Below are 16,925 nucleotides of genomic sequence, written 5' to 3' on the forward strand. Positions count from 1 at the left end.
GTTGTTTATGGGCTGGATCCCCAGGTGGGGAAGTGTCTGGATGGTCAGGGAATGTTTTCTAAAAAGCACTCAAGTTAGAACAATTAGGAAGGAATTGCAGCAGAGACATATTTTGAAACTAGGTAGTCTAAATCTAGGTTCTAGCCCTCATGTTTCAGACTGGACCACAGAACAAGATCTGCAAAAGGGCAATAATACTGGAAGTCAAGCTGCCTGAAAGATGTTTGAAGAATTTGAAGAAGATTCAAATTTGGAGAGTAGCAATTATTTTCTCCAGGAAGACATCTGTGAGTAGAAACTGGTTTATGTGATATTTCTACTTGAATGGACATTTAGTAGGCCCAGATGTCATTTAAGATAACATCCTTTCATTTCTAACCACTTTTAGGAAGAAGGTCTTCACCTTGCACTATGATGCTCTCTGCTGCTATCCCCAATGAAACTGCCTTCCACCCTCCCACATTTGTTTTGCTTGGAATCCCTGGGATGCAGGATCAGCATGTTTGGATTGCTATTCCCTTCTGCTCCATGTACATCCTTGCTCTGGTTGGAAATGGTACCATCCTCTATATCATTATAACAGACAGGGCTCTCCATGAGCCAATGTACCTCTTCTTGTGTCTGCTTTCTATCACTGATCTGGTTCTCTGTTCAACAACATTGCCTAAAATGCTGGCAATATTCTGGCTCAGATCCCATGTCATTTCCTACCATGGCTGCCTCACTCAGATGTTTTTTGTTCATGCAGTCTTTGCCACAGAGTCAGCTGTTCTGCTGGCCATGGCTTTTGATCGATATGTTGCTATCTGCAGACCACTCCACTATACATCCATCCTCAATGCTGTTGTAATTGGAAAGATTGGCCTGGCATGCGTGACTCGTGGCCTTCTCTTTGTCTTCCCCTTTGTCATTCTCATTGAACGTTTACCCTTCTGTGGACATCATATAATCCCTCACACTTACTGTGAGCACATGGGCATAGCCAAGCTCGCCTGTGCCAGCATCAAGCCTAACACCATCTATGGTCTTACTGTAGCACTTTCAGTCACTGGCATGGATGTGGTCCTCATTGCAACCTCCTACATCCTGATTCTGCAGGCCGTGCTGCGACTGCCCTCAAAGGATGCCCAGTTCCGAGCATTCAGCACATGTGGAGCCCACATTTGTGTAATTCTTGTCTTCTATATCCCCGCATTCTTTTCATTTTTCACTCACCGCTTTGGTCACCACGTGCCTCCTCAGGTACACATCATACTTGCAAATCTTTATCTCCTTGTGCCTCCTGTTCTCAACCCCCTAGTCTATGGCATCAATACCAAACAAATCCGCCTGAGAATACTTGACTTTTTTGTAAAGAGAAGGTGACAATAATCTCCACATATACCAAAGGCTAATGAGTTCCTGGCTTTAGTTTGCTGCTTCTGCTGATCTCAGTAAGTCAGTGTCATGTAACATTTAAGATTTTGAAGATCTCAGAGCAATTCCTTTATACCCTTAAAGTTAGGTATATGCTATAGATGGATAGTCAGTCTTGAAAGGAAAAGGAATAGGTCAGGAGGGAATGTTGAACACTTGAAAGAAGAGACATGGAGGTTTACTGTGCCTCTCTACATAAGCGCATGTGTTAGAAGTAGAGGGAACATGGAGTTAAAGCTCTAGTTCAAGGAATTGAGAATGCACATATTTATTGATTATTTAATCAATAACAGGTATTTCTTAGAACCAGTCTCACCAATGAGAGTCACAACGCTGGCCTTAGAAGGCTAGAAACGACTAAAGCCCTTTGGACCTGGGTTGGGTTTGAAACACTTAAAGACGACAGGTGGGTGAGTCACTGTGAGAAGCCTGGAAGCACATGGCTGCAGAGGGAAGGCCAAGCAGAAGTTTCCCAAGGAATTACTTCAAAAGATACTACTCTGTAAAGAATATACTTACCTCTTGACTGTGACTTCTGCTTCTTGGTTTTCTAAGCATGATGAGTTCAACATACAAAAACATTTTAAGGGCAACTGTGGACTTGGTGTGATCTTTTGTTTACCTCAGTAGGTAGATTCCTGGGTGTAAAAGGAACCCAAAGATAATTTCTTGCTAGTTGCATCCAGAGTGACAAGAATCCTCAAGGTGCTGTCCTTCCTTCCTGCATATTTCCCTTGAGTTCTGGAACTGGAACTAAAATGGTTGTGAGCTGCCACATGGGATCTGGAAATAGAACCTAGGTGCTCTGGAAGAGCAGTCAGTACTCCTAACCACTAGTCCCATTTCCAGATGTTATCAATCATAAAGGACATTCATCCTACTTTGTATCTTTCTTTTTCAATGACATAACATTCAGCCGATCCATGGTTGGTTTAACTTATTATGTGTCATTTGGTGAATAAGAGTATCAACAAGGAACATAAACGTTTACTGCGGTATCATAAAACTATACATACCATGAACTTTGTCATCTTGGCCTTTTAAAGCTTACAATTCAGTGATCTTATGCTTACAATGTTGAGAAACCTTTACATTTTATTTTAAACCTCTGCATCACTACAAGTAGAAATTCTGTAACCCGTTAGACATAACTACCTATTTCTCAGTCTGCTCAACCAAGGAATTTCACCAAGAACAAATCTGTTGTAGGTGCTTTAAGAAAACATAGCTTACTTATTGTAATTTGGTTTCCTTCCATTAAAAATATTTATCGAGGAGCCACTGTATACTGAGTATACAGTCAAGTTTAAAGGTAAATAGGCTTGAGAAACTCACAGCCTAGGTGGATAAAGAGAAGATGATGTGGTTTCACCAAAGTATGCTATTTCCAGTGACTTGGTGTAAAAGGCGTGGGACTCTTCTGTACTGCCAGTGATGTGGTGAATTCAGATAAGAAATTACATTGATTATGAGTCAAGATCCAGCCTTGACAACACCGAGGGTCAATTTAGCTATTGAATGAGAACACAACTGAAATCACATGAAGAAAATCTCATACAATTAAAAACAGCTAATAAATATGCTGTATGGGGTCAGCAAATCTAAAAATCCATTGGGTTAAGAGGAGTAGCTCTCCCCTCTCCCCTCTCCCCTCTCCCCTCTCCCCTCTCCCCTCTCCCCTCCTCTCTCTGTATGTGTGTGTGTCTTTCTCTCTCTCTCTCACATATACACACACATGAACTTTCAAACGTTGCATTTTATATTAGATAGTGGAGAAACACTTTATGAAATTAGGCTGTGATTATAGTAAAAATGTTTCAGCGAAATGAAAAACCCTCAGACTCTCACTAAGATACACTAAATTAAGATAATAACAATACTAGCAATGAAACAAAGGAAACCAGTGAAACAAATCTTAATTTTGTTCTGCTGTCTTACCCAGAGGCTGTGTACTTTGTGTCATTGGTATGAAGGAGAGTGACTCTCTCAGGAGCCCCTGCTTATGAAGAGCTTAAGAGTGCCCAGTTTAAGTTGCCTCTGAGTGGTGATTTAGTAACAACATACACTGGAAAAGGACAAAGGCACTGTCAGCTGAATACACCTGTCAGTAATGAGCTTATCAGAACATGGCTGGGTGTTATCTGCACCTGAGAAATTTTCTCCAGTGAGGATCAAGAGCAATGTTTTTGTTTCTTGATTTCTAAAACATCCAATACCACTTTAAAAAGATTATTTGGAAGAAGGTAAGCAGAATTTGGTGAGGGGAGTTGGTCCTTACCTGTTGGAGATAATTTTAAACAGCATTGATTGGTCAGTTTGTCATATCAACCAGAGTTACCAAAACAGCACAAAATAGATCATCCAATTGACACATAAGACACATTTAAGTTTTAAGAACTATCAATGTGTGATTATTCTGGGAACAAAAAAAAATAGTTATAGACACTGAAACCTTTAATATATCACCAAGGCTTCTTATTTATTTGATGGTGTATTTTATAAATAGTTTCTGAGCCTGAATTTACAGTAAAGGAGAAAATGAATGTTTCATTATATTCCAAAAGCAAACACTCACCAAAATATGTTTCTTCTACACTGTATAAAGAGAAAACTCCCGTAATGTCATTATGTGAATTTAGAGACTAAAACACCTAAGTATTTCTACTATCATTTAAAAACTGTATGATTTTAAATTAAGTTTTTGAGAATTTCATAGATCACAGAATATATCTTGATCATATTCACCTCATTTATTACTCTTTTTAAGCACACAAACAAATGTTTATGATATATAGTCATCATGTTGAGACCCTAAAGTTTCAGTGTAAAAGACATTTTATGGTTTTTATTATTTTTAAATTAAGACTTTAGTGAAACCAAGAATAAACAAAACAGTAGATTTAAATACAAAATGCAGTTATATCAAGTCAGAAAATAGTTGCAAACCTTATATGCTCCAGTACAGGGGAATGCCAGGGCCAAGAAGCAGGAGTGGGTGGGTAGGGGAGCAGGGCAGAGGGAGGGTATAGGGAACTTCCGGGATAGCCTTTGAAATGTAAATAAAGAAAATATCTAATAAAAAATCATTTGGTATTGCTGCCAAAGTAACAGAAAAAAATAGTTGCAAATCATGTATTAAAAACACAAAATCATAAAAATTTGCTTATGAAAATTTTATTTTTTGTAAAGACTTTTTGATATAATGATTCAATATGGTAAAACCCAAGATAATATTTAAAGATCCATATTTTTGAACTCCTAAATTACTCTCTATGATAATTTAATGCTCTTAAATTAAGTATACACTTAAAGAAATAGAAATATATAGTTAGAAATGCAGTAACATAAGACTATAATGAAGAAATTGTAAATTCAGAGATATCAACATTAATTTTAAAATGTGACCAGTTATATCAGTACATTATTAAAACAGCATGGATATTACTTTGAATTTGTAACCCCAATAAATTATAACAACTTTTATAATAAACGTAAGATTTTACAGTAAATCTTTAGTTTAACTTTTTTCTTTTATCTATTTCTTCAATGTATTTATATGTGTATGTGCCCATGTATATATGTGGGCATAAATGAACCGTGACATACATGTTGAGATCAAAGGACAACTTTCCAGGAGTATTTCTATCCTTTTACCATGTGGGCTACAGGGATCTAACTCTGATCACGATGGCTGCCAAACACCTTTACCTTCTGAGTCATTTCACTGTCCCCTAAATTCCTATATTATTACTATTATTTGTATATATGTGGTTTTGTATATGTGTGCATGCTATGTGGATGCACATGTTATGGCATGCGTGTGAAGATCAGAGAACAACTCTGTAGGGTTAGCTCTTTCCTGCCTTTATGTGGCCTCCAAGAGTTGGGATCAGGTCACCAGGTTTGTGCTTCTACAATAATTCCAATAGAACAGCAACAAAAAAGAGTCAATGAGGAGTGATTTTGTGGCCTACCATGTAGTGAGTAATAAGAATTCAATCACAATTCATTCATTTAGTGTAAAGAGTATATGGCGACAATGCTAAGGTGATAGATAACCTTCCCCCATGTGGCATGGGAAGTTATATGTCCTTCTTGTAATGGCATGTTCCTCCCTAATGGATGGCAAGACATTTTCAGCTAAGCTATCCGAGGGTGGAACTACCTTGGTGTGTGTGTGGGAGTTCCATGGTGGTTGTCTTCCTTTACATAACATTGGGCAGCATGTCTCCTTGATGAATGGGGTCCATCTTGTGGACCTGAGGACATATTTAAAGTGGCTGACTGATGGACTATGTATTGTAGTCTTTGAAAGTAGCACATTTAAGACAGGATCATAGGCTGGCTGTAGTAGCTGATATTTAACCTTCATGGTGGATCATAAGACATAATATTGAGGTTCAGCTCTCTGCCCTAAAAGAACATGTCTGATTAAGGGAGGAATTATACTCAGAAAATAATGCAACTGTAATTAATCCTCTCTACTAGCTTCTGATGTGGCAGGAAAGTGGGAAAATAGGTTGATGATTTGGAGGTGTAGCCATGCTGTTTCTTATAGCAATCAGTGGGTCAGAAAAAGGGAGTACAAGTCAGATGTTTGCTTAAGAGCCCTTCCTAAGACCACACCCTTGGAACACATGAGAATACTTGTATAGAGAGGATTACCATGGATGTGATGCTCTGACATACATTGACAGTTTTTGGCTTTACACTAAGTGTTAGAAATCCATTTAAGAAGGACTACCTTTTGTACTAGTTGTGTTTCATGATTTTAGATATCTAAAATGAATAAGAACACAAGAACTAGGACTTACTCTTAGTTTATTTCTAAATGAGTTTCCTTGGCTATTCATTATCTTATTAATTTATTAGATGTTTATTACATGCCATTATGTGCCAAGCACTACACACATGTTTGGAGTGCAAAATGTGAGGAAAATATAGACTTGGGTGGTTATCTTTAGTGCAGTTATCCAAAGAACTTGGTTAAGTTGGGTTTTTTTTTTGTTTTTGTTTTTTCCTAAAAAGCCTAGCGTCCCATGGCTATAATACAAGATAATCTATTTAAGGAGCTGCGTTCAGGGATGTAAATGTGAAGAAGCAGAGCTAGGAGAAAGGATTCATTCAGTTAAAAGCTATTAGTCACTGGCACCTGCTTGCTACCATTACTTATCAGGATCACCTTGTAACAGAAGGTAAATAGCAGAAGCCAGGATTTCTGAATGTTATTAAAATCACAACTTTCTCATGACGAAGTTATAGTTCTTATTGTATATGGTGAAGGTATGTGTTTATAGACAAGGGCACCTCTACTCTCTGTTTATGAATGTCACAGGACATTCAATTCTAGTCTTCTTTTTATGCCTTTGCTTCAATCTTGATAACAATCATCTCTAATTGTTATCTGTCTGCAAGAAGAATTTTATTAGAATTTGGCTGAATTCACCTTTTGTGGAGTTTTCAAGATTTTGCAATTTTGATTTTTGACAAATAGTATAAGAAAAAAAATGAAGGCATCCTTTCATCTTAGACATTGTTCCTTCCCAGTGTCAAAGAAGAAATTAGCTATTTTTCAGCATGTCCTTCCTTTTCATTAATTAATTATTTACTTACTTTACATCCTGATTAGAGCTTCCCCTCCCTTCTCTCCTCTCACCCAGTCCCTCCTTCCTTCCTCTCCCCCTCTGCACCCTCCCTTTCTTCTCAGAGAAGGGGAGACCTCCCATAGATATTAGCCTTGGTATATCAAGTTGTAGTAGGCAGGGTGCATCTTCTATTGAGCCTAGGCTTGAACACTGCCAACTCTCACTGGCAGCTGGAGCTTTGCAGTTCTTAGCTGATGTATCTGTTACTTTGGAATCTCTCTCTTACTCCTCCTTCTAACAGGCTCCCATAGGAAGCACCATTTTATTTTCTCTCTGAATTCTTTGTCCCTTGCCCCGCCCCCCCCCCCCCCCGCAGATTCTACATTTTAGTAAGATTATGCAATTGTTTGCTTTTTTCTTTATGTGGCTTATTTTATTTAACATAGTCTCAACAAAATATATCTCTGTTGTGGCAAGTAAGGATTTTTTTTCTTGAGACCAACGATGTTCAGACCTAAACATACTGTACAATCTTTTCCACTATTTTTTCATTGACTCATCATTCACTGAAGACAGAGTATTTCCAGAATCCCTAAGATTAACCAGGTTTATCTTCTGGGAGTTTAGTCAATCTCCAGGGTCAGTTTTACTCACAACAGCTATGGTGACTTGTGGTTTTGCATTGCAGGGAGGATTTTCCAGGAACTAATTTCGTACACCTTGGGGCTTTTTTCGTAGGTGCCTTAAAGAAGCATATCATGGCTTCTGAGTGCCTGAGGGGAGAGTGGAGAGATGCAGGGCTGTGAGCATGGTTACTTTTTAAAATATACATACATACACATGTACACTTGCAGTTCAAAATATTTACTGAAGACGGCTGAGACTAGCTGCCCAGGTTCTCACTACCTCACATTCAGGTAAGAGCATGTACAACTCAAAATCTACTGCACAGCCTGCACACTGAATGCCAGCTGCCCAGTCACCCAATGCCCACTTCCACATTGACTGCCATTGCCAAATTCTTTCTTAAACACACAGAAAAAAAATTTCCAGATCCCATATCTGCTCAAAATGACTCTTCTTTTATTTTGAGATGAACTTTGCATGGATTTGAAGTGTTGCTAAGTTAATTTCTTTCTCTTGTAGGTTTATTTTTTTTTCTGATTGTTCCTGGGAGAAAATGTATCTATTTCTTTTTGCATTTTTTGTTCATTTTTCTGACATGCCTTGAGTCATGATTGTTAGTGACGATGTATATATTTCATTGTATGTTCACCTACATTTAATAATATATTTTAACAATGAATCATCAATCATTTTTCCTCATTAAAGCCATTTCTCCTGCACACATTCTCAGACGTTGATGCTGGCATGCTAACACTACGTTGTTACTGCACACCACAGCACAGTGCCTGGCTGCTTAACATATACTATCATTAGTTCAGGTTATTTTGTGTATTTAGTATTCTATTATCTCCCCCCCCCCATCTTAAGCATCTGAAATTTTTATAATTTAAATGCAGGTTGTTTCTTTGTTGCTCCCTTCAGGTACTTTACCAGGGTCCACCATGATGCCTTGCAACAGCACCAGCCACCCTTCTTTCTTCATTCTCCAAGGCATTCCTGGGATGGAAGACAAACACAAATGGATCTCCATCCCCTTCTCCTCCATGTACTTCATCACCGTGATGGGGAACTGCACCATTCTTCTCACCATCTCCATGGAACGTTCCCTGCACAAGCCCATGTTCCTGCTTCTCTTCTTCCTGGCCCTCACAGACTTGGGTATGTCTACGACCACCATTCCTAAGGTGCTCTGCATATTCTGGTTTGGACAGAGTCAGATAAGCTATGAAGGCTGCTTGGTCCAGCTGTTCTTCATCCATTCCATCTCTGCCATGCAGTCATCTGTCCTGATGACCATGGCCTTTGACCGTTATGTGGCTATCTGTAAGCCCTTGCGTTATTCCACCATTCTTTCCAATAGTCGCATTGGACTCATTGGCCTAGCAAGCCTGGTTAGAGCAATCCTCTTTATTCTCCCCATGCCTATCCTCCTCCAGCGTATGCCCTTTCATGCCAATCGAGTCATCCCCACCACCTACTGTGAACACATGGCTGTGGTGAAGATGGTATGTGTCGATACCACATTCAATAGGATATATGGTTTGGTTGTGGCTATGCTGGTGGTTGGGGTAGACATCTCAGCTATTGCCTCATCTTATGCATTAATCCTACGAGCTATCATGCATCTCTCTTCCAAGGAAGCCCACCACAAAGCAGTCAACACCTGCACCACACACATCTGTGTCATGCTTGTCTCCTACACCCCCAGTCTTTTCTCTTTTCTGACTCATCGCTTTGGGAGAGGCATTCCACCTCATGTCCACACTATTCTTGGCAACCTTTACTTCCTTGTACCACCAATGCTTAATCCTATTATTTATGGAGTAAAAACCAAGGAATTTCGGGACAAAATTACTAAATATTTATACAGGAGAAAGGAGCCTATAATTTTTTCTCACAATCAGAAACTTGTTTGATAATCGAGTGGTTGTATTAGAAATCAATGGTAAGTGTCTAGGGGAAATTGTTTAATGGTAGAAATACATTGAAATGTCAGATTAGCAGCCATGATATTTATTCTTGCATAGAGGCACTAAGATAGGGAAGAACTTCTTGATTCCATTAACTTAAAGGCAATGCAATCATTCCCCATGGCATAAAATAATGATATTTGCTCTTAATATTTAACAGTGTTGAGTAAACTTCTGTGATAATGCATATTAAAGAACTTAAAATACCACCCCACTCTATTCATGTGAGAGAGTGTAAAACATTTTCAAACAGAGTATCACAAAGCAAACTGTAACTTTCTTATTCTCAATAAGTGGTCAAATATTATGATATATACTTGCCAAGGTATGCACAGTCAAGCCTGGTGTAGGGTTTTGTGTGTGTGTGTGTGTGTGTGTAATGGAAAGGAAGTTTGGAGATAGAAAAAGTTGTTTTAGAGGAGTGAAAGGGGTCAAGAAAGCTTGGAAATGAATTTAGAGTCAGTGTTTTATCATCCTAGGCAGAAGCCTGGCACTTGGACCACAGAACTTTTTGCTTCCCTTTGACCAAGGGAGTACATACTGGATACAAGCTTAGGTTTGGAGAAGAAAGAAACTATTTGGAAACTCTAGTTAGAATAAAAAGGTTGATAGGGGTTTTAATTAATTTTATACTTGCAAAAACTGCTGGAGTCAGCATTTCCACTTCTCTTATCCAAATCCAGTGTGTGAGAAGACACTCTCTCTTTTTGAAGAGCACTTTTAAAATTATTTATTTAGTTTAATTTCATTCGCATTGGTATTTTGCCTGCATGTATGTCTGTGTGAGGGCAGCAGATTCCCTGGAACTGGATTTAAAGACAGTTGTGTACTGCCATTTTGATGATAGGAACTGAACCCAGGACCTTTGGAAGAGTAGCCAGTGCTCTTAATCACTGAGCCATCTCTCCAGCCCTAAGAAGATTCTCTTCTGATGGAACAATTCTTGAGAGGGAAAACTGTAAAAGTCAGCTTTACTCTGAAAATCATTATGAAATCATGTATAAGGATTGTCTCGCATAAAAATCTGAGGACTGGCTGAGGCAGTTCCCAGGCAATGCAGAGGAGCAGCTGCTGTGCGCAGCCTCTCGCCCTCCTCTTGGCACTGGGACCAACGCTGCTTTACATAAGGCACAGGTCAGGGCTACCCTGCGCTCAGCAGCTGCCTGCAGTCCTCGAGGGCAAGGAGAGGTGCCTATAGGGTAGTCTTGGCAGGGTTTCTCTGTATAGCCCTGACTGTCCTGAAATTCTCTCTGTAGACCAGGCTGGCTTTGAACTCAGAGATCTGCCTGCTTCTGCCCCACTTGAGCTTGGATTAATGGTACTGCCAGAGACTGACATTGCCTCAATGTGAAATGAAAGTTGAAAATCGCATCTCCTTGTGTGTTGCTATCATGGTGTTGATTCATCTGGTCCCACAGATCTTGTTTTTGCTTTGCATTCAGACCGTCAGTCTATGTACTTGACTGGTGTGTAGCTTGCTATGGAGACCAAAGTGACCTCAAACTCAGAGATCCACCTGCTGGTGCCTTCCCCTGGCTGAGATTAAAGGGGTGAACATTCACAACCAGCCCCACAGATTATTAAAAATTCTAATTTTTAGTACAAAAATAATTTGTTTGTTAAGAAAAATCAGAAAGCATAGCTCTAGTTCATTCAGGATGCTTTAGAAAAAGTGTTCTTAGGAAACAAATAAAATAAATGAAACAATTCTAGAAGGAGCTTCTACAGTTTGCATAGTTGTCAAACTTTACAGCTGTCTGGGCCTTACTTTCCAAACAAAAGGTAATAAAATGTTATCATTATTATTGTTCTCAATTACATTGTTATTAAAGAAATATGTACATTTGATGAGTCAGTCAAGTGTGCTAGATTATTCAATATGAGAGTTTCCTTCTAGCGAGATGCATGAATATATATATATATATATATATATATATATATATGTGTGTGTGTGTGTGTGTGTGTGTGTGTGTGTGTGTGTGTGTGTATGTGTGTGTGTGTGTGTGTGCGTATTATGTATAATAGTTCTGTAAGAAAACCTGAAAAATTTTAATAGATGAGCAAGAAGACATAAATGGAATATATTTGTGATTAAAGTATTTTACTGATTTGATAGACAAATAATTAAAAAATGTTAATATAATATATAATTTTTTAAAGGGAGGGGACACACATTCCTTTATTTTTTAACAAATTAAAATATAATAAGAAACCAAAACCTATCATACTTAGAAACAAATGTCTATAGAAAAATTTTAAAAAATCCCCGTGAGAAGATACAAGGATCACAGACCCATTTGTTTACACATTTGGGAGTCCCATAAAAGTTCTAAATTCAAAGCTAGAGTATGTATGCAGAGGACCTGGTACAAACACTTGTAAGCCCTGTGCTTGCTGCTTGGGTCTCTGTGAGTTTATACAAGCTTTGCTTAGTTGTCTCAGAGCACCTTGTTCTCTTGCCCCTTTGTCTCTTCCTCCCGTTCTACTTCCCCACCCTTGAGGTTCCCTGTGCTCCAGGGGGGAAGGATTTGTTGGGGACATCTCACTTAGAAAACATACATTGAATATTTTCAAATTAAATGAAGCAAGTAATACACAAAAAATAAGGAACATACCACCACACATTTCTGTGGACTACAATATGAAATCTTCAGCATTGTATAGAAGACGTTGATATTAATTGTGGACTGTTGATTTTAGTTATAGTGGAATGGGTCAGTCAGAAAAAGCAATTTTGTGTCCAGGTAACCCCAATTTGATGTTTACACAAATACTGTAGAATTCAATCAGATAAAGCTTAAACAGTGATCAGACAAGTGATAAGTCAAGAGATCGTAATTTGTATATACTCTCATCCCGTTCAATTTTATATGAATTTTCTGCCACTTCCTCAAATATAGTTTTAATAGTAAAATTATTCAATATTGTTTTTGTATATTTTTAAAACATTATTTTTAAATTTTTGCAATACAAAGTGTCACAATGACACCACTGTCCACTTTAATATAAGCAGAACTGTTTCTTTGATAACCTAAAAAATGTAACTGCAAGTGGATCAGTGATGTCTGGGTAGATGGAACAGATTGGGGATCACTGTTTTTGTTGGAAGAATATTTTAAGTGTTACCAAATAACTAAACATGAATTTAAGAAAAGCATGTCCTTGACAAACAATAGTCATCTTAAACATCTTCTATTAAAAAAAAATTTACAATGACGCCAGTATCATCTGTGGACAGGCTGAATTACAGTTTATAATTTAGACAAACTGGAATATATTAAGGTTGGTGTTTCTTTTTTTATTTGTCCTCGTGGCTATTCCACGCCAGGACAGATATATCTATTTAGTTATTTCAAAGCTCCATGGCAGTGGTTTTCAACCCTCCTAATGCTGCAAGCATTTAATACAGTTTCTCGCCATTGTCTGGTGCATTGGGTCCCTGGGTAAGGTCACAGCAATCAGGACACAGGGGATGCAGAGAACAGTGAACCACTGCATACTTTATTGAATTATCCAGCATATTTTATAGGCAAGCAGAATAAAGATTTCTCACAGCTTCTAATTCTCACCAGCTTCTATTTCTCTAACAGTAGTTTGTCTGGGTTTGGGGTGACCTAAACCTCCTTACAGACTGAGAAATCTGTGTGCTGTCCAACTCTTTTAAATGTTGCTTAGTTAAATTAAAACAAAAGATTTTTCTTATAAGAAAATTATCATGAAGTCCACTTCCTCAGGCATGCAGAACATCATGAGTCTCTAAAGAGAAAGGATGCTTTGTCTTCTGATAGTCATTCTGTGCTCAGGCAGTTTACTGTACCCTGTGGGCCTGCTATGGTTCAGTGTCCAAGTACCATGCTAAGCTCCTGGATTTGTAACTTCATGACTATATAAATTAGCAGGTCTAAAAAATCCAGATCTTATAGAAAATTAAGGAAGGATTGCCATTTGTTATATATTGCTGAAAATTTTATATCAGCTGTGTAATTATCCAAAAGTTAAGGGCTGGGTACTTGCAAGGCAGAGGAACCCTGGATCTGAAATATCCATACTTACTTTTGGCATGTAGCATTCTGTATATGTTTTGTTCTAAGCACTTTCAGTAACATAAAAAATAAAGAATGACTGAAAATATTCATCCTAGAATAAAGCAACTTGCAACACCCAATTTTTTCTCATGAAGCCTATGAGAATTGGGATTCTGATGACAACTTGGTGGGTGCTGACAGGCCAGGCTTTTTCAAAAGGTTTAGACTTAATGGCAACAGAAGCAAAAGTCTTCTTAAGATTTAATTAGAGCTGTAGGATTTAATTACAAAGTCAAATACCAATATCACTGCTGACTGGGGACCTCAGTTTTTGTCACAAGCATATCTTCATAAAGTTACTGCGCAACCCATGGCAGGGATCTTGTTTTCCCAAGAGTGAATGGACTAAATGAAAGTTGGCCTAGAGTCAGCATCATCTCTGCCACATTCTGTTCTGTATACAGACTAACCTTGATACAGTGCACTGCAGGATTGAAAGTACAGCTTGGCATCAAGGATGGATTAGCCTGGTGTCTGCTTATAGCAGTGTGTATGTTCAATTGTTTTATCTCTAACAAGAGAGCCTGTCAAAAGGCCAATGCTACAGATGTCATACCTCCATCCTACATTCCCAGAAATCTTCACTGGGACACTTCTGCTGAGACTTGTCATTAATTTTTTCATGTTTTCTCTTATGGGTGAAACATGGATTTAAATGAATATGCACAGGACATGAAAATATAAGGAGGACAGTTAGATGGGACAAAAGACTTAAGGGTATATGAAATGATAATGGGGAGAGGAAAAGGAAGTATTACATATTTTCTCCACATTTAAATATATTTTGTGTGCATAAGGCGTAAAAGCGGAATGGGATCTATCTGGGGTGACAAGTTGGAGGAAGATGGTGGAATGAGTAAAAGCACATGCAAAATGTCATAATCAAACTTGTTGTTTTGTATATTAACTAAAATAATTAATTAAAATATAATTTTAGAAATTACATGGAGGTGTATCGAGGCTTTCAAAATGCAGGGTAAGCATAACAGAAAAGGAAAGTATTTTATTTCTCTGAGTACTTTGCAACTGTTTATACTTCAATCACTGGAGAGTTTAAATTCAATTTTGTTGCCGAACATGAGGTAGTCACATAATTCTTGCCATGTTTCTTGAGACTCAAGCTTCTCCTATTAAGTATTCCATTTAATATTACTTCACAAATGTTTCAATCCTTGTGCTCTACAAATAGGAATAACTGAGGGGGAAGAGATGGATCAGAACCTGAATGCAGGCTTAACTGTTCACTGCTTGTGTGGGAAGGTTTTATAAAGAAGCCAGGCCTTTTCAAGTTAATATGCAAGGCATGTTATTATACAGCTTGATTTGCAACTGAAATACTATACATAAAATGTCTGGGGTAACTAAAAGGAGTACCCCAACATATGGTACTACTACTACTGGAATTAATGGAAGGTAAGAGAATGTGGTCTTCCATTAATGGAGAAACATTCCAACCTTAGCTGTTGCCTTGAACTTTTCTTAGAGTTTCTTATTACCAAGTATATTGATCTACTTGATCAAAAATTTTCTCCTATAATATAATTGCATCCTACAGTCCTTCATACATATACTTTGAGAATAACAGAAAATTCAATCATGAATTTTCCTAGTTTTTTTTTAATGCATTCTGACATGGTGATTACAATGGTAGCTGAAAGTGAGCATCAGGTATAAATATTCTCTGCATGCTCAGAACTTCAACAGGAAAGGAAAGGACTTGAAGAAGCCACTATAGACCCACGGTGATGCTGCAGATTCTCCCCTTGTCAACATTCCCCCCAAATACTCCAGAAGACTGCTTATATTACGAGTAAATTGGGGTCTCTTTTTTGACAGATTCACAAGTGGTTTATTTTACACCTTATGTGGAAAATGCATACAGATTTCGATGTAGGCATCTTCCTAATCTAATCAGGACCAAATAAAATCCAGGGGAAGAGTGGTCATTCAGAAAGGCTTCTCTGCTCTAGCCTAAAAGAGTTGAAATTGCTATTAGAATTGATAGACTGACTTATTCTTAAGGAAAGAAGAAATTTAATGTGATGGCTAGAGATAAAGACTACCAATGTTCCACTCCTTATTACTCGTTTAAGAATCTCACTGGCAAAAAAAAAAAAAAAAAAAAAAAAAAGAATCTCACTGGCAAGTGTCATATTAGCATAATAAGTGACCTATGAGAGGGTTTGGAGGGAGGGAAGGGAGGGAAAACTAATAATAGCATATTACAATCTCAAAAAATAAATGAAAGTTTTGTTCTGTTTTTAAATTTCAAACACAATGTCATAGGTTGAGATTGGGGTTCAGAAATGTAAGGCCCTTTCTCCTAATTTTAAACTCAATGACCACATACTTAGTACTAAGGCAGTGATTGAAAGTTGTCTTTACATTCCATGCTTTTATTTTGTGCTAGTTGTTTTAGACATGACATTTTTTTTAAAGATTTTTACTTATTTATTTATTATATGTAAGTACACTGTAGCTGTCCTCAGACACTCCAGAAGAGAGAGTCAGATCTCATTACGGATGGTTATGAGCCACCATGTGGTTGCTGGGATTTGAACTCCTGACCTTTGGAAGAGCAGTCAGGTGCTCTTACCCACTGAGCCATCTCACCAGCCCCTAGACATGACATTTTATAGTTTCATTTTTACAATAATTCATTATCATAAATTTTATTCATACAATGATTTAAAACACAGCAACAGAGCAATACTTCATCACATAATGTAAGTTGACCTTTATGCAGGAGCTAAGCCATTCTGGATTAATTCATGTGATGCTAATGTTGGTTTAGAAGCAAGTAGCTTTCATCTCACATGCATTTTTTTTTTTTAGGGTAGAGTTCCCTCTCACAGGAGTATCTTGAATTGTTACTCTAGACAGTGTGACTTAGTTTGCAATGAAACAGTTCAAATTATGTATTTCAATAGTCTATAAATCCTGACTATACATTGCATACATACACACACACACACACACACACACACATTATCACAATCCTTTGAGTAGTCTTGATTACTAACAAATTAAAAAGTCACAATGAGCTGAGTAATTACTCTTCAGTTTCCTGAGCGGTTATCATAAAGAAGGATCCAGTGAGAAACACACCAGGATCCTTTTAGCAAGAAAATAGTAACTAGAAATAAACAGAACTTGAGAATGAACACATAGAAAAAATGGGGTGAGACCACTCTTTTGTGGTCCTATACTTTCCATAATATCCACAGTTTATCAGGAGACAT

At 37.8% G+C, this 16,925-nt stretch overlaps 2 protein-coding genes across 2 annotated transcripts; both read left to right on the forward strand.

Annotated features, from left to right (window-relative positions):
* The first annotated feature begins 387 nt into the window (after positions 1-387).
* Olfr653 (olfactory receptor 653) lies at positions 388-1,433 on the forward strand. Its single transcript, NM_147074.2, has one exon. The coding sequence runs from the start codon at positions 412-414 to the stop codon at positions 1,363-1,365; it is 954 nt and encodes a 317-aa protein (NP_667285.2). The 5' UTR covers positions 388-411; the 3' UTR covers positions 1,366-1,433.
* A 7,049-nt stretch (positions 1,434-8,482) lies between these two features.
* Olfr654 (olfactory receptor 654) lies at positions 8,483-9,638 on the forward strand. The gene has a single exon (NM_146379.2). It carries the CDS (start codon positions 8,519-8,521, stop codon positions 9,542-9,544), a length of 1,026 nt encoding a protein of 341 aa, NP_666491.1. The 5' UTR covers positions 8,483-8,518; the 3' UTR covers positions 9,545-9,638.
* Positions 9,639-16,925: the final 7,287 nt, after the last annotated feature.

This window comes from Mus musculus, chromosome 7 (genome assembly GCF_000001635.26).
Source record: "Mus musculus strain C57BL/6J chromosome 7, GRCm38.p6 C57BL/6J".
Lineage (NCBI taxonomy): Eukaryota > Metazoa > Chordata > Mammalia > Rodentia > Muridae > Mus > Mus musculus.

Coding starts and splice junctions, on each gene's coding strand:
- Olfr653 (NM_147074.2), top strand. CDS start 412: ATGATGCTCTCTGCTGCTATCCCCAATGAAACTGCCTTCCACCCTCCC.
- Olfr654 (NM_146379.2), top strand. CDS start 8,519: ATGCAGGTTGTTTCTTTGTTGCTCCCTTCAGGTACTTTACCAGGGTCC.